Genomic DNA, 18,858 nt, shown 5'->3' on the forward strand with positions numbered 1-18,858 from the left:
AGCTATGCAAACAGCTGTCATTATCGCGAACGATTTCTTCGATTTCAGAATTGTGCAATAAAATCGTCTGCGATTAGCCTATATTTCAAGTCTTCCTGAATTGGACTGAAATTTAAGTCAGTATACAATGGCTCATCTTGTTCGTTTATGGCACATCAATGACCCCAATGCTAGCTAGGGGTTGCACCGACTCATCGACTTCAATGCTCTGCCATGACGCTTTAAGCTTGACGTCGACTAGTCGCTGGTCCTATAGAGGGCGCAACAGGATAAGAAATCTTTGAAGGACTTCCACATTTACGCTCCGTTTCCAAACATTTAAAATGACAAATAAATGCATACTCTGAAAGCGCTCCACAAGACATGTGTGATTATATTACTCATAGCTGTGCACAAGGTGTTTGTCACCGCTCCAGACTTATTAATGACATCATCAACGACTAGTCGACTTCGACTCTCATCACATAAAAGTCGACTTTAAAAAAAATCAGAAGTCGTTCAACCCCTAATGCTAGCACAGCACATAAATGCACCATTTTTTTACGTGAATATGAAGGTAAATAAAATTTAAGCTAAGGTTGACTTTAGTGAATGACAACTTAAATTTCTAGTCTAAATAATGACAAGATTTTTATTTGTGAAGCAACTATTGCTTTAATATCATTATAAGTCTTCAGATGGACATTAGCTATATGTATGGACATTATATACTGATGTATGATGCCTCAACCTGGAAGAACTGTACAATAAACTTTATTCGGAAACACACTGCAATTCAATTTACAAATAATTCAAATATGCATGTTTTAGGGATGTTTATTAATCAGTTTGCACTATGCAAAGACATCATCTGCCAATCAAGTCACTTCACAGCACCGAATAATTTATATGGACAAAAAGCATCTGGGGAAAAAAAACAAAAAACATAGAGCGACCAGTTGCGGGAAAAGTGCACAACCTAAGTTGTCCTAAACGTCAGAATGGGTCATATTAAGCGCTTCAATAAAAGCATTTAGTTTCAAGTAGCTTGCCCTGTCAGGCGCTCTGGCAAATGTGTGTTGTTTAATGCATTTGAGACATTTTCCTCAGCACTTATACGGTTGTATTGTTAGCATATACAATTTACATTTTTCTAAACTATTTGTTGTTAAATATTAAGCATAATGATAAAATGACATTTCATTACAAATACATTTAACACAAGTAACTATTAATTTTTGAGAGCAGTGACAAGTCTACTCTGTAATGGAGTATAAATGTAAACATAAGTGAATGTGCGTTCCTCCTACCTTGTACAAGTTAAAGTCTCTGCTTTTGTTTTTCTTTATTTGCAATTTAGTGCTTTTAACTTTTAAATTTCAGTTTCAAGTTTTACCTTTTTGCACATAATGTTAGCACACAGCCTACATTCACTATGCCTTCAAATTGCATATCGTTTTGAGAACAACATTGGACAGGATGTGGAATTTTGGAAGAAATAGATTTAAATGTTTTATTAAAAATTGCTGTATTTGGCTACTTTAATCCAATTAATCAAAGAAACAATGGACATATTATAATCGACACAATTTTGTCTAAACAAGAACAGACACTACTACCTCAGCCGCTGGCAGGTGCTAACCACAGTCTATGGGGCTAACAGAAGCTCATCCCAGAATGGCGAGATAACCGCCAACTGCCCTCAAACTCACTCGGACTGTTTTTTAGAGACGTGAAATATTAAGTTGTCATTCTGCAGCTCGCGCAGAACGCGTTAAGAATTTAAAACTTCCTGAATAATCGTACAACTCGCGCGCGTGGCGAAGAACTTTAAATTGACACGTGCTCGCCAATGAACTATCATCACAAAACACTCCAGCCCAGCCCAAATGACAACGCGGAGGGAAGCACTCGCCCTCTGTGCAGCTCAGCACGTTTTCTAAATTGCTCGTCGCAGTGGTTTCAGAGAACCCAGTTTGGCTCCGTGATTGAAAAATGCTAAACCCTCATTTAAAGCCTGTTCTCAGAATGTGATGTTTTCCTCAGAAACTGGTTTGCGCTAATAAACCTGGCTGACACACTAACAAAGAGTGCTTTAAGCACTGCTGCAGATTATTAACTCACCGTCATTTATCTAGAACAGGCGTGAGAAGAAACATTTTCTCCTTCAACTGCATTTAACGGGCCTCTCCGGCAACACCGCAGCCCCGGCTGCCTCCCAAACACCCCGGTGCAAGTTTCTCCAGCTCCGGTGACTTCCGAGCGGAGCTCAACTTTTGAATTAGTCTCTAATGCAACACTTTTGCTTCACGCACCTCCTAAAATCTTTTATTAAACAATATGCTTTAAAGACACAACTAACAGTTTAACTGAACAAAACAAATGTGTCCGCAGGGTTTTATTAGCTCACCTGCTAACTACTGCATTCACAGGATGCGCAATTCCACTTATTTCGCGCAACAAATAACGAAACATATTCATTGTGTACATAACCACGCAACAACGAGAAACAAACAATTAGGTTTCTTTTTTTCCACAACTCAGCCACTAATTAGCATTTTGGCTAAGAGCGCTAATAAAGATGATACAGACTCACGTTAGCATGCTAATGCTATCGAATTTGGCGCACCCTATTTAACGCTCATTCATAACACTTGTTAACGAACGGATAAAATGCTGTTTCCCGGTGTCAAATAAACGCAAACAGCAGAGTAACGTTAAGTGAGTAAATGACTTTTGAAGATAAAAAAGGGCCTAAATGTGGAAGCTAACAGGCTAGCGTGGAACAGTGCAGAGGAGCGGGGGCAGCGTGAACATACACAACTGATCAGCCGCAACAACTTTGCCCATCAAATCCGCTCGAACCGCTACAATCGGAGCGGTTCCTGAAGCAGAGTCTGCTTTAACTTCGAAATAAAGTCGGGGAATTGGACTTGAGTGACGGATAATTCAATGTAAACGGATTTATGAAGCTACAGAATTACACTTACCTCACTTCCGCAAATCGTTTGCTGCACAATCGGCAGCCGCCATGTTTTTTTTTTCTCTCTCGGTGCTGCTGTGAATGTGAATCCCACAATCCCGCTCACTGCGATACTGTACAGGACAGCAGCCGCGGCCCACACGCTCGCTGCTTTCATAATGACTGGCTCTCAAGAGCTCTGCTGTCAGCACTAAGCTGACAGAGCAGTTCAGCCTGATGATGAGCAGCATATTGTACTGAAGAATGCACTATTATGTTCTCTTGATCTGTCTACAAGTGGAAATAGTGGCTAGATTGCACCAGTGCTATTTAGGGCTCAGTAAACTACTTTAATTTTATGTCAGGCTGAGGTCAGTTAATTAAGTTCACAATCAAAAGAATGGCTCGAATTGTAAGACAGTCTCCTCACTGTTACTGTATTTTCAAGCGTTTTCTATAAAGGGCTTTTCAAACTAGGGTCTGGGGACCCCCAGGGAGTGCTAAGGGGTCCATGGATATGTTAGAAAAAAAGTGAAAAAAAAAAAGAAAAAAAAATTATATATTTATATATAAAGTAAATTAAAGTAAATAACATGTCTAACAGTACAGTAATATAATGAATAGAATAAATTTAACTATTGAAACATTTTCAGAACAATATTTTGACATGTTCATAATATAATATTTTTACAGTATACATTTTTTATACAAAATAATTATATAAATGGATTTGAAATTTTAGGATGGGAGTCCCTTGCACAAGGATTTTTACTGTTTTTGCAGTAAAGAAAATCATAAGATTAACTGAAATACAAAAAAAAAAAAAAAGTCTGGACGTTTTACGGTAATGAGAACTTGGGTGGAAATGTGCTTAATTTTCCTCTCATAATGTCCTAAACAAGCTTCCTCTTCTATTTTCAAATTGAAAATGTATTATTTTTAATAGATTTTGGGGTGAAATGCGACCTGGACGTATTTTTGTGAAATGTATCCATTTCACGGAGCAATTTAACAAATATTAATTTCTTGAATTTCAGAAGAATGATGACAGATATCGACAGCGTAAGTTTCCGATTTAATAGTAGCCACTCAGATACAGCTTTAGTCTCTGCGGACAATTAATATTGAAAAACGACATCACATCCTTCTATACATTAAATAATGCCTTGACTGTACACATGTGAGGCAGCAGGATTTAATTGATCTGATTTTTTTCTTTCACATAGCATTTTTAAACAAGACAGCCAACGATGTGTTCAAATGTGCACCTTATTGTTTGCATCTCCATGCAACCCAGCGGCACAGCTATGCAACACAAATAAAAATGAGGAATTGATTTTCTTGCCAGCATAATGTGCCACATCATTCTTATTAGCGTGCATTCTGCTTAGATTTAGCTCGTCGAATAATTTTCGAACAAAGATAACGTCCATGAATGCCAGAATAATCATACCCCTCTGGAATAAATAACATTTAGTGCAGGAACGTGTGTTCTTTAAGTACTAGTACATTCAAATACATATCGAACATCAGAGCTGAAGCATGCACGCTTTTGAATCTACAGTACAGTGCAAAACAAAAATGTTCTTTCCTGAGACTACGTAGCATTTAGTATCCCTTCATACCCAAAACATGAAGTTTTCATCCACTAAGACAACATATTCTTTCGTGTTCTTAATCGAGGCAGTGCCTCAAAAATATCTACAGATGCAGTGGAATTCATTTTCGGTGTACACAAATCATGGGCCATTTGGTTTGGGCGAAGCAAAATCTGTCATGAACGCAGCTGCACATAGAAATCAAATGCATTAATGGACTGTGAAACTGTGCCTTAAGTCTAATTGGCTTCTAGTGTCAAGAGGAAATGGATATGCACGATATATACAAATATAAAGCACACTGGAGGACGTTTAATCCATCCATCAGCTATAAAGAACAGTCATAAAGGGTATAGAGAGTGTGGCAGAAGTGTGTATGCTGAGGTGAAGCTGTAAGGTCCTTTGCTCGAATGTTTGAAAACAAGAGTGAAGTGCAAAATAATAAGTGTTTCTCGGTCCCCTTGCGTTCCAGTAGCATCGCAGCACAACTACACTGAGCGCGTCTCCACTTCGATCTTCTCCTCTGCCTGGGAAGTTTCGGCCTCCTGATGGCTGACACTGGGCCGCACGGTCACCACCGGCCCTCCTCCATGAATGGAATGGAGGAAGTTCCAGGTCTCTTCAGATATCTGACCTGAATCGGCACCTGTTAAAGCAGAAAAGAAGCAAAACGCATGTTTTTTGAGCAAATGTGTTAATGATAGGTACTTGAAACAAGCAGGTACACTACTGAATTGCAGGGCTGAATAATTAATCTGATTTTAAAGGGGTCATATGATGCTGCTAAAATGAACATTATTTTGTGTATTAGGTGTAATGAAATGTGTTTATGCGGTTTAAAGTAAAAAAAAAACATTATTTTCCACATACTGTACATTATTGTTTCTCCTCTATGCCCCGCCTTTTTGAAACGCGTCGATTTTTACAAAGCTCATCGGTCTGAAAAAGCGAGGTGTGCTGTGATTGGCCAGCTATCCAGTGCGTTGTGATTGGCCGAATACCGCAAGCGTGTTGAGACTTTAGTCTTTGCAACTTTACAGATCTTCTTTATGCACCAAGAGCTTGTAACACTCCAAAGAGAAAGGAAAAATTGAAATCGCATCATATGACCCCTTTAATCGTGATCACGATTTCTGCTTCTATCGATTAATTAAGCATAATCAACTGCGATATTGGCACGCTGGTTAATTCTTTGTTATTTCCTTGTCTCCACAAGCATTTAGATATCAAGAGCTTAAAACCCCAATCAGAACTTGGATTTTGAAAAATGTATACCCATTGACTTCCATAGTATGGAAAAAAATACTATGGAAGTCACCCAAAAATGAAAATTCTGTCATTCATTACTCATCCTCATGTCGATCCAAACCTGTAAGACCTTCGTTCATCTCCGGAACACAAATTAAGATATTTTTTATGCATTCCGAGAGCTCTCTGACCCTCCATAGACAGCAATGTAATTACCACGATCAAGGTCCAGAAACGTAGTAAGGACATCGGTAAAATAGTCCATGTGACATCAGGGGTTCAACCGTAATTTTTCGAAGCTACGAGAATATTTTTGTGCACAAAGAAAACAAAAATAACGACTTTATTCAAAAATTTGTCTCCTCCGTGTCACCCTGGCGCCCCATTTTGGAAAGTATCACGACGTATGCGCGTGCTTTGATCTGAACGTAAACAACGTATGCTGTTCAGTGTCAGCATCACAACGCGGATATGTTGTTTATGTTCAGATCAAAGTGTAAACAACGTAAACAATGTATCCGCGTGGTGCGGCTGACACAGAACAGCATACGTTGTTTACGTTCAGTGGATACTCTCCAAAATGGCGCTACGGGGTGACGCGGAGGAGACGAATTGTTGAATAAAGTCGTTATTTTAGTTTTCTTTGCTCACAAAAAGTATTCTCGTTGCTTTGAAAATTTACGGTTGAACCGCTGATGTCACATGGATTATTTTAACAATGTCCTTGCTACGTTTCTGAGCCTTGATCGTGGTTTGGAACAACTTGAGGGTGAGTAAATTATGACAATTTTCATTTTTAGGTGAACAATCCTTTTAACAGGATTTGGAATTATTTTAATCAATAATAGGAATTGTATGGTTTTAGTTTTTGAGAAGCTTTTCAAGGTTTTGTTACAGAGTATGTTAAAGCATAAACTCAAGATTTGTGTTTATGTGAAAGTGCAATGAATCTGATTAAATCTAAAAAGAAGTTTCTCAAATAAAACAACTGTGATTAATAATCACAATTATAATTTTTGAGCAAAATAATCAATCATTTTAACCACTACTGTGCAGCTATATTTGAAACTTAAAGCTAATATTGACCTGATTTACTTTACTAAAAGGACAGTTCGCTCAAAAATTATTTAACCTAATGTTATTCAACTTTAAAAATATTTTGAGGAACTTTCAGGTTCAAACAACATTAAACACTATTGTATGTTTCATAGAAGAAAGAAACCCATAGAGGTTTAGTACGACATGATGACAGAATTGGTTATTCAGTTTAGCAAAAAGGGTTACGAATTTTCCGGTGACTTTAATAGAAATGACAAATGTAAAAAAAATTTTTAAAAAATCCTGATCCTAAACATTACCTGGTTTTAATGTGATGTGTCCATTTTTATTTACAGCAATCTTGGAGTTATCAATTGGTCCTGGTGGGTCTGAAAGATACAAGACCATCATCAGAAACACACCAAATACCCCAAACAAAAGAGAAAGGCAAACAAAATCTATAATGAAATTCTTCAAGAACTCCTTAGTCATCAATAACTGCAAAACATAATGCTAATATTCAATTTCAAACTTTCAGATACTTCAGAAGTATCAGCAGCAGGGATGAGAAATGACTTACCAATGTCCTTGCCTTTGACAAAGCCTTCCCATTCCCGGAACCAATGCATGCTGATACAGTATATCACCACAGGAGACTCCTCCTCCTGAAACGCCTTATTGAGCTACATGAAGGACAGAAAAGATGGGGAAGGACAGAAAAGATGGGGAAAGAGCAAAAAAAACATGAAGAGACAGATACCATTACCTGAGTGTTTCTTTATAAAATATCATCCTACTCACTGCAGCCAAACAATAACACCATAAACTGAGACAGAAGCTCTGTTCCAAATCCTAGTGAACTACATTGCCGTCTATGGCTTACATAAGTTACTGCTTCCTATAAGGCACAGAGAACACAGAACGCATTGTACTGCACTGCTTTTCTATAATTTTTCTACGTGAACATGCACTAGTCAGAGACCTTTCATCGTTGCACCTGCATCTTGAGTCTTTTATACTGTCTAACACAATGTAAATGTAGTCATTTTATAGTACAAGTAGTGTGAGTGGTGGGTTTACTAGAAACATTTCTGGTTCTGCTCTGCACAAATTAATCAACGGCGACATTAATCATTACTTGCAGCCCTAAATGTCTGGTTATCAGCTGGTATCGGAGAGAATTTTAATATAGGCACATAACTACATGAAAGTCTATATTATCAGTCATTTGGCCTTAACTTAAACTAAGCAAAGCATCTCTGGCTGAAATCAAGCACTTTTGTTCTCATGCATTAATAATGAGCACAATTTTGGGGGAAGGGGCAGGGGTCACACTTCTGTTCTCAGTCTGAGGGGGTGTTGGTGGTGGTGGGTGTGAGGTCTGTGCACGCATTAAGAGGCCAGATAACAGTGCAGGCGTTAGACCAACCCAAAAAGAACAGACATTTTTCACTCTACATGTCCTCTTAATCTAGGATGTCACTGCGGCTCCTACCCGAACAAACATGTCCAGCTCATTCTTGCGACGTTTTTCCAGCTTCTCGATCTCGTTCTGGCAGGTGTGGCAGACATACAAGTGATTGACAGCGGGACCGCCTCCATACCTATTAGACAACGAGCCACCAATTAGCATTTAATAAGAAACTGAACTTCCACTGGAAGTTATGAAAAGAGCAGTTAACAATTTTTACCTGCTATACAGATGGTCCCATACATTTTGGGGAAGCATCATAACAAGATCGTCAACAGACGAGGCTTTATTTGGTGGAATTCCTGTTGAAGAAGAAGAAAAACAAGAGGTTTTAACCGACAGATAATTAGTTTTCCTAGTCTTATGACAAAAAAATGGGCATCTGTCCCCTGAAAGTCAACATGAAACAGCATGCAAGATGATTTATAAATAATTCATAGGGAACTTCTTATATCTTTGTTCCTCTGTCAGATCCTTTCCTTCAAATTCATTTGACTCAATTCAAACAAATCAGATCAAGGGGACGAAAATGCTTTCTGAAGAGATTCGCATTTATTCGCTGACCTCATACTGCACTTTTTAAGTGAAAAGGAGAGGAAGAGAGTAAATACAAACATAATCAGTGAAAAGGATGTGGCAGCACTTGACTTTTGTAATGCTGGTAGAATCTGCAATTATATCTGGTGTGGAGTCATATCTGTGGTGTATAAAATACTTGATCCTAGATCTTCATAAGAGTGGTCCTCACCTCCGTGGGCACACAGGAAGTCATGGTTGGAGATGGGTCCTGGCTCAGCGAAGGTTTTGAACTTGTTCAGCCACTGGCGGGAGATGTAGAACTGCAGGAGGCTTGGCTCCATCATGTTGAGCAGACTGGTCACCTTCCGCCTCTCCTTCTTAGTCTCATCGTTATTCTTCCTGTTACACACACACACACAAGTGACATCAGCACCATTCAAACAACTGTCAACACAAACGTTTCACCACAGCACTGAGATTTACAGTCAGACTCAAGGCCGTTTGTCCTGCTCAACATAACCTTGAGCTTTTCTACCTAAAAAACAGCTGCATCTTAAATCATTGTTTGTTCATGACTATACCAGGAAAGACTAGAAAAAGAATCAATAGGCAAACATAATTATGAGAAGTCATATTATTTAATAGATTTAAAACTCTATTTAATAAATAATGCAAAAATAACTAAAAAACAACAACAACACAATTTTAAATTAGGATTATTTAGCCATTAGCCACTTTGCAAGGCCTTATTTCATTCCATTTTAACGGGTTGCATAGGCCATAGATTTTTAATCTTTTAGATGCCACGCTTCCCCAAATTTGAAGATCATCATCTGTGTAGTTTCTAGCGTAAAGACCCAATTATACTATAAAATTATAAACGCAACAAAATATTTAGTTTCTATCAAGTTACATTATTACATTCCTTTTCTACTCAGTATAGTACTGTATTGTTAGATGTATTTATTTTATTAATCATTCATTTACTTATTTTAATTCAAAATTGTATCTATTTATTTAAATCAATCAATTTATTTATTTATAATTTAATTTCAAAGAAAAGAAAATCAAGACCAAAACATTTTGAATATAAGAGGGTTAGGACATCTTTAAAAAAAAAAAGAGGATACACACACATGCATATATACATACAAACGCAATTGAGATATTACCAAAATTTACTGTTATTTATTATATAATATATATTCATGTTATAATATAATTTTATAGATTATGTTTGAAAGGTTATATGAGGGATGTTAGTAGAATTAGGGTTAGGAGCAATAAATAAATCTTGGTTTGTAAATGGTCTTACTTGTAAAAGAGCACATATGCCTCAGCGTTTTGAACACAAGACTCAGACACCTCAGTAACGCTCTGGTCATCAAACTCGTACCACAGCTGGTTCAGCTCGTTCCGACAATAGGCGATATAGTGGCCACCTTAAAGCAAAAATTGCATTAAAAATATCTCACACACTGAGCTGTGGTGCTCATGTATGCAATGTGTGTTCGAATCAGAATTGATCATTTCCTTTTCCCACTCCCCTATTATTGAATTAATATAAAACAATTTTCACTACCTGAAACCACTTACACATCTCTTATAGTAATGTAAAATAAATCACAATAATTTATTACATTTATTTCTAAAATTATAAATAATATTTAACTTTTTTTTTTCCAAAAAATATATAAACAATACTAATTTATATTACTTAGTGTAACTGCTGTAAATGATACATTAATTTATAAGAAGAAAACATTTATGACCATCTCCCTGGCCTAAAAGACTTACTGCTGGCAGTGCCGTGGTGACAGATGACTGACAGCAGGTCATAGGTGGTGGTCTGGGCGGAGCAGTCCTTGGCCAGGAAGGGCTGCATTTCGAGGCCTTCCAAAGGGAAGGACACATGAGTGCTGATTTTGGTGGAGAACATAAGTTCATGTCTGAAGCGCTTGAGATGAATGCACAGAATCTGTTGGGGAGACAGAATTTCAACAAAGCAGAAAATCACATTTTGCTGACAATTTCCAACAAGAAAAACCATGTCATGTCTGTTCATATAAAAATATAACTACTTGGGCAATTTGTACAGCATGACTGAGTGGTACTACCAGTTGAGGTTTTATATCATGGTGGCCCAGTAAAATACTTTGGCCATTCTACAGACGTACTGAAGAATCAGCAGATCTAACGACTCCCATAAGATGGCTGCTCTTGCCATTACAGGTCCCTGAGCATATTTACCAGATGGCAGCCGATATTATATTTTGAAGGCATTCTTAGTCTCTCTCCAAACATAAATCCACTGGATGTAGGAAACAGATGACTCACCAGACTTTATTACCCATTATATTACTGTTATTGCTCAAAGGCCCAGGTCTTGTGTTCCTTTCAGACAGACTTGGTACATTGTGGACTTTATATGTGGTGTTTTTATTATTTTGGGCTGTGCGATTTGGGGGAAAATATCAAATTGCGATTTTTTTTGACAGATATTGCGATTTGATTTGCGATTTTAAATGTGCAAAGTCAAGCTTCAGCTCAATATTGTCAATAATGTGCAGCACAGTATGGGTATCATTACCCTGCTGAAAAAAACAATAGAAACCATCACAGAAATTCGTATAGTTTCCATTAAACCATTACAAAATTCCTTTTTGTTTTGGGCATTATTCCAATAGGAATTACTGCTGTTCTATTGGTTGCCATCTGCCAGATTACATCCCACCAATAGAATCCATCAAATAGACACCATTATAGTTTACATTAAAACCAATACAATTCCCATTATAACCCTGAAATCCATTAAATTTGTTATTGTGTTTTGTGAGGGGTTCTATTGTTTTTTTCTTCAACAGGTAAGATTATAATGGTATAACTACTTTTACAGAATTAACTTAATTTCACAGAAAATATTTGTTTATTTTTTATAAATAAAGAACTATTTCTTAAGTCAATTATTAAAGTATTACATTGATTTATTCATTTTAAGTATTTGGGATTTTAAGAGCAAGTGGAAAATGTGCTGAATGTTTCATTTCATCCAAGTGAAATTAGCAAGCAGTTAGACTGAATTTACATTTGTTTTAAACGCGGAGCCAGGCGCGAGTCGACACAGGTTGCGCGCGTGCATCAAGCCTCATCCATACTGCCAGACGCGCTCGTCGAGACTTGCGGTGCGGAGCCGGGTGCGAGTATGAACGAGCATTACGAGTCAGGCTGCGTGAGTGCGGCAAGCATGAACGGCTCGTCCGTGACGCGGGATTCGCGCCGCGTGGGGCAGAGAGGCGCGAGTATGAGAAGCATTCACAGACACAGGCTGTGTGTGCGCTCTTCTGAATTAGGAATAGCCAACATGCATTTGAACTTATTTTAAACTTATTTCAAATTAATCTGTTGGGGAGATAAAATGTGTAAAATAACGTTCACGTACTAACAAAAACATCTAAGAATGTATCTTTTATTCTCCAGTACTGAAAACAGAACCGATAAGGGAGCACTTGATATGCGCTGTGACGCAGCTCTTGCAAATTACATTTTTTGTTTGTTGTCCGTCATTTCGAAGCTTAAGTTGCATACGTTTTTCTTTATTTTTAATTTGCCTAACTATCGATCTGACCCAGTAGACGCCATAAGCCCACTCTGTCTCTCTCCCGTCCCGCGTTCCGGTTTTATTTTTTTTAATGTTAGGGTGTTTACGCAGTTGGCTAGAGCAGTGCTGATTGGGGAGAACGGAGGTGCGCTCACTCTCGCCCAGGGCAAGTAAGACCTGCAACTCAAGGCTGGCAGTCATGCATATGCTCTGGAACAGAGTAATATCGCGTCCACATCGCAGGCTTTGCGATTAGGAAATCGCAACGTCTCAAATCGCGATTTCGATTAGATTTCGATTAAACGCACAGCCCTAATTCCTATGTAAATCTGATGTCTTTTCAAACTCTGAAAAATAATAATGTGGTGCCTATCCCTGTATAATAACCACAATAGCTCATCTGTGTACCTACCTCTGGCAAACTCTGAACTTTGCAGAATTTGACCCCATTCCGTAACCTGAAACAACCAAAGAATCAACATTAACACTTTCATTTCTGCATCCATCATCTTCAATAAGTTCTCCAACAAGTTCATACTCACTTCTTGCATTTTTCACAGCTGTACATGTTGTCTCCTGAAAAAAACAACAACAACCAGTAAGAATTACACCACTGATATGGTAAATATTAACACCAAATGCCATGAAGATATCCATATTCATCTTCTTTTTCTAGATCTGAGACTCTAAACAGCACAATCACCTATTCAATAGGTTCTATTGATTAATTTGGGTTTAAAGCAAAATTTCAGCTTTGAGAGAGGGGAAGAAAAAAAAAAGAAAAGTCAAACCTTTTAGTTCATCCCTCGCAAAAAAGGCAGCCAGACAGTCCTGCAGCGTGACCACAGGCCCCCAGAACCAACTAAAAATCAATGAGCAGAAATAAACAGTAAGGGTCAATCATTCAAAAGAAACATATTAAGTCGGTTTTCTTGGGATACAATGTTATATACATGCTTAAATACTTGCAATTGACTTAATTATATTTTATGGACATAATGACTCAGGGCAGCACTTAATATACCCTTATGCACCTAATTGTATTGAATGTGCATTTGTAGTGCACTTCAAATCCTAAAAGTATACATAAAAAAAACTGTAACTGCAGTAATATAATATTAATTAATTAATAATAAAATAAATACCCTCTTAAGAGTACAATTTTTATGACTGGTACTTAACAGACTTAAGTACACTTTCATAATGCACTTTTTAGTCATGTCAAATTACGGTAACACTTTATTTTAAGGTGTCCTTGTTACACATATTACATGCACTTACTATAATAATAACAATTAATTATGCTTAATTACATGCAAGTAACCCTAAGCCAAACCCTAAACATATAGTAAGTATATGTAGTTAATTAATATTACTCAGTACTTAAATGTAAAAAAAAAAAGTGTAACCCAAATTACTATAAATTAAACGTTTTACTTAAGTACATTTTATTAACCTTGTCATGCTTTAAAGCAATACATACTAACATACTAAAGCACATGTAAAGTATTTGCTTATAATTTTAATTGTATTGTGTTGTTTAACATTATAATGAAAGTTAATATAATGTATATAATATTTTAAATATTAAAAATATGTACTTACAAATAAATTAACATACATGTTCAAATAGAATTGATTTAAATATAGTTTAGTTGACCATAGATGCTTATCAATACATTTAATATAGATTAACCGTATTTCAAGTGTAATAGAATAAATTATGAAATTACATCGAAAGAAGTACTTAAATCCTACTGAAGTGGGTCAAAAACACATTCTTAAATTCAACTAACTGCATTTAATCTTAATGTAAACTATAATACATTTTCATTTACTCGCAGCTCACACTTATTTCCATAATAAGAACTCTTTTTAAAAGTATGCTTCAGTGTACTTTTTCAAAAGGGTACAGTCTCACAAAAAAGAAATGTCAGCATAACACCTCTTGATATATTCCATGACGAAAGCTACCCAGCCTTGAGGGGCGTAGGCTTCTCCACACGAACCAGCCTTGACTAGAGCCGTCTGGTGGGAGGAAGAGTGCAGCTTGGCAAGGTCCTCTTTCCCTGGGATGGGCAGAGAGATGTCCTGGAAGTTCTCCAAAGTCACCGAAACCTGAGAAAGGAAGGACAAGTAACAGAGGAGCATCATTTAAAATGCTAATCTGTAACTGCAACTACTGTCAGAAACAATAACAAAGCCATTAAAACAACTGCAAATAGCAAATAGCTCAAATGTCCATTTTCTTCTATTATAGCTGATCATTTTTCGGTAACACTTTATTTTAAGGTGTCCTTGTTACACGTTACATATACTTACTATTATAATAACAATTTATTATGCATAATTACATGCAAGCAACCTTAAGCCAAACCCTAATCATATAGTGAGTACATGTATTACTCAGTATTTAAATGTATAATTACACTGTAACTAGGACACCTTAAAATAAAGTGTAACCAATTTTTCAAATGCAAACAATGTTGATATTTATAACAAAATGACTTATGTTCGTGAATGAACTACATAAGTGGACAATGAAGTGAATACTAAAAGTGTGATTATTTTTTCACATGATTATCAAATCATTTTGCACATGATCATTAAACATTATATAAAATATATAAGATACACTTGTGTTCAACTCTATAAGTGTTTTTAAAGGTTTTTTAAAAAGTATCTTATGCTCACCAAAGCTGCATTTACCCATTTGATCTAAAACACAGTAAAAACAGTAATATTGTGAAATATTTGTACAATTTAAAAACTGCTTTCTATTTTTATACATTTTAAAGCATTATTTATTCCTGTAATGAATCTTTAGCATTCAGTGTCCAGTTTTCAGTGTCACATGATCCTTCAGAAATCATTTTAAAGGGGTCATATGATGCAATTTCAAATGGTCCTTTCTCTTTGGAGTGTTACAAGCTGTTAAATAAATAAGATCCCTAAAGTTGCAAAGACTAAAATCTCAAACCCAAAGAGATATTCTTTATAAAAGTTAAGACTGGTCCACGCCCTCCTAAAACGCCTCGTTTAAACACGCCCCCACATGTCTACATCACAGTGTGGGAAGATTTGCATAACACCGCCCAAATGTTCACGCAAAGAAAGAAGGCATAACTTTTATTCTCGCTGTACTATTGTTGTTGCCGCCGCCGCCATGTCGTGAAGGCACTGTGTGGGTCAAATTATGGTTTATTAATTTCTCCACTTACCACAACCCTAAACCTACCCTTACAGTAATGCAAATACAGTAATTATGTGTTATATTGCATAGAGGAGAAACAATAATGTACAGTATGTGGAAAATAATGTGTTTTTTAACCTTAAACCGCATAAACACATTTCATTACACCAAATACACAAAATAATGTTCTTTTTAGCAACATCATATGACCCCTTTAAAATGAAGTACCTTTCTTTGCCAACTGAAGAATCAAATGCTTGTTTTCTCTTTGTTTATTTAAAGTGAGGTTATTTGGGGGCATTTTAGGTTGAAAAACACACTGATTACTCACCCTGTCACAGGTCAGGCACTGAACTGAGCTGACAATGGTGCCGTCGAACACTTCAGAGATGATGCTGCGATATTTCCTCTGCCGCTTGCTCTTTGGTGGGATGAACGAGGGTACTGTCAACATTACACATCACAACCATTTAGAATCAATGTCAAATCTGTTCCGGTTCAGGTAATGCTCACAACTATTACATTAAGGGGTCATGACATGAGAAACCAAATTTCCCTTGATCTTTTGATACAGAAGAGGTCTTTGTGTGCTTAATACATCCTGCAAGTTTCATAACTTAAAATGTCCTCATCATTAATAAAAAAAAACATAAACCTCAGAAACCCTAATAACCTTCAGAAAACAGCTCATTTTGGATTCATAGGGACAAAAGGTGACGTCAGATAGGCACAGTCGTTTGCATAAACCACCTTCAGAGCAACACAGCGACATAAGCCCCACCCACTGGCATTCAGCCGCCAACGGCTGACACTTGGATCATGATGAATGCGACACGTCGCGTCAAAAGCATACAGAAATTACAATCACTGCAGCTATCTTGTCTACACTGGATACAGTATACAGATGCATGTTCACTTTCTGACACAGTCCCCGCACTTGAGTCTGTCCTCTGTCGTCAGGACAAATGGAGTGAAAGAACATTCGCTTTTGTTTGGTTTAAACAGCTCGTTCGCGTCTTTGTATAGATATCAACTTTATTAACATTATAAGTAAACCTCAAGGAACATATTAAAATAATGAAAAAAATATATATCTGTGTCATGACCCCTATAATACTAGTGATTCAGCAAAAGTTTGGCAACCAAAAATAGTTGATCGAAACAGTAACGTTTAAATAATTGTTTCTCGGATGCCACGTTTTGACTGTCAGAGTTTATTTTGTGTACACAAATTGGATAAACTACAACAGGTAAACATGTCAGCTGTGTGGATGCTAGAACTGGATTAACACTATAGATTTCTCGCTTTTAAATCAATACTGCTATGGATTCTTAAATCTAAAGATCAATCTTTTAGTCTATGCTGTTTTCCGTTGATGCACGAACTTCACTAAACATTATTGGAGGTACAGCTGCCATCCAAGAATCACAATGAGCTTTGTGTTTTGTTAACTTTAATATGAAACAAAGTCTCAGCTTTCAAATTCTCTCAATTTAATCACAAAATACAAACAATAAATGTGGTTCTGATGTTCTTTAACGTGGCATGACAGATCACTGTAGCCTCAATTCAAGCAGCACATTAATCTCTTTCTCATTAGTAGTTACACCATGAAATAAACCTGAATGAACATCAGGAGTTGAAAGACCACTAATTATCATTTATTTTTGGTTTTGGTTTTCAGCAAAGTACATCCTTAAATTTTGGTTTCGGTCCAAAATTTTCATTTCAGTGCATCACTAATGAATACATTTAATTAAACTAGTACATAACTCCTAAACTGTCCCGAAGTGCTTCCTACTCAAATTCTGGTACCTTTCTTGTGAGTAGAGCTCAGGTTTGGCCACATTGAGGATTTGGGGGGACTGCTGGACAGTCTAGATGTGACACCCTCATTTCCACTGGGACTGTGTGGTCTGATGGTACTGCTGACCTGGATTTCAGAGTTTGAGTCTGAACAAGGTGGAAACAAACAAGTCAGTCAATAAAAGCAAGCAAAACTTTTTTGTAGTTCATTTCAGTGGTTTGAAAAAGCTTGCAATTGCAAATGAGTAAAAACATGAAAACATTGGAATGCAGAATTACAGAGCTGGTGCAAACATAACCATATCCATTAGGGGTGCTTCGATCAGGATTTTTGAGGCCGATCACCGGAAACAGCATCTGCCGATACGATCACCGATACTTATCTTTTTAAGCTTTCTTTTTATCATGTAGAATTATTTATAGTGATACTCCAATCAGGATTTTTAGACATTTATTCAGGGCCTGAATTTCATTTTTGAAAATGGGAGGAATTGCCCTCTTACGTGACTCTTGTGAGGGGAGACTTTTAATTTGATTTAATTTATCTCACCTACATTTTTGATCATGCAATTTTTCTTTTTACAATCGTGCAATTGTTGCGCAATGACTTATACACAGCTCAAGCCTGATTTCGTGAGCTGTATGTGAGGTTCACACATACTCCGTTTGCAGTGCGTATGAAGTCCATGTGTGGTACGGTACGTAAGCGGTGCAGAAGCAGCAGGTGCTCACTGTGCTTTCACACAGGAGTCTGCAACTGATCTGTGGCTGTTTACACCAAACACAACATCTATCCATTATTTTGATTTGAAATCCAAACATTGTTACTGAAAATGCTTTTTCAGCATTGTGATTCTTTTTTTTTTACACCGTTCAGTAATACAATCTTTCATAGACGTGTTTAAACGCAATAAATATAAGCAACACATTCAATGCTTTTTACTTTTGCATTTACTTCTAGATTTATATATTAAGTTGCTCAAGCAAGTGGCAAAACATTTAAACTACTTTTCTTATGTTATATCACAAACAATCTAAATTAAAACTTACCATTGACAGAAACAGTCAGCTCTACTGCCTTTTCTTTTGCATTTAAAGCAATCCAAGCAATCCTAAAGAACTTTGTTTTCCAACCTCCACGAGTGCCATCTATTATTGCCTTGTTTATCTAAAATATCTAAAAGAAAAGCCATATGTGTTGACTGTGAAACACAGCAGACTTTAATTATATGCATGTATGGTGTAATTACTACATTTTCGTGTCAATCCATGTTCTTATTTACCGCAAACAATGCGCTGTCACTTTACTTCAGCACGTGCACCACAGGAAACTCGGTGTGGAAACAATCTCTGCACTGCTGCAGACGCACCACTCATAGAACACACTGCCGGACCGCAACCGTGCGCAGTATGAACGCTTTAATCCGTTAACATGAGCGCAGAAA

General features: G+C 36.9%; 2 protein-coding genes across 4 annotated transcripts in view; both read right to left on the bottom strand.

Annotated features, from left to right (window-relative positions):
* The window catches only part of LOC107708932 (ZZ-type zinc finger-containing protein 3-like), a 32,503-nt gene extending 29,334 nt beyond the window's left edge, over positions 1–3,169 (bottom strand). The window contains exon 1 of the mRNA XM_016513302.1: positions 2,970–3,169. The gene's annotated coding sequence lies outside the window, so the exon portion shown is untranslated. The remainder of the gene's footprint in view (positions 1–2,969) is intronic.
* An 835-nt stretch (positions 3,170–4,004) lies between these two features.
* Positions 4,005–18,858, bottom strand: part of LOC107708728 (ubiquitin carboxyl-terminal hydrolase 33) — a 32,941-nt gene continuing 18,087 nt past the window's right edge. Inside the window, exons 11-25 of one of the 3 annotated variants that reach the window (XM_016513036.1) lie at positions 17,423–17,554; positions 15,938–16,050; positions 15,108–15,131; positions 14,359–14,531; positions 13,205–13,275; positions 12,956–12,989; positions 12,826–12,871; positions 10,613–10,793; positions 10,131–10,257; positions 9,045–9,214; positions 8,517–8,598; positions 8,321–8,429; positions 7,406–7,508; positions 7,146–7,214; positions 4,005–5,185 (exon numbers count right to left, since the gene is read on the bottom strand). In XM_016513036.1, the coding sequence (XP_016368522.1) occupies positions 5,028–5,185; positions 7,146–7,214; positions 7,406–7,508; positions 8,321–8,429; positions 8,517–8,598; positions 9,045–9,214; positions 10,131–10,257; positions 10,613–10,793; positions 12,826–12,871; positions 12,956–12,989; positions 13,205–13,275; positions 14,359–14,531; positions 15,108–15,131; positions 15,938–16,050; positions 17,423–17,554 (1,592 nt within the window). In that variant the 3' untranslated portion in view covers positions 4,005–5,027. Of the gene's footprint in view, positions 5,186–7,145; positions 7,215–7,405; positions 7,509–8,320; positions 8,430–8,516; positions 8,599–9,044; positions 9,215–10,130; positions 10,258–10,612; positions 10,794–12,825; positions 12,872–12,955; positions 12,990–13,204; positions 13,276–14,358; positions 14,532–15,107; positions 15,132–15,937; positions 16,051–17,422; positions 17,561–18,858 lie in introns of all 3 variants that reach the window. The other 2 variants (XM_016513027.1, XM_016513043.1) reach the window with 2 other exon arrangements.

This window comes from Sinocyclocheilus rhinocerous, unplaced genomic scaffold, assembly GCF_001515625.1.
Source record: "Sinocyclocheilus rhinocerous isolate Xijiao unplaced genomic scaffold, SAMN03320098_v1.1 scaffold1724, whole genome shotgun sequence".
NCBI classification, from domain to species: domain Eukaryota; kingdom Metazoa; phylum Chordata; class Actinopteri; order Cypriniformes; family Cyprinidae; genus Sinocyclocheilus; species Sinocyclocheilus rhinocerous.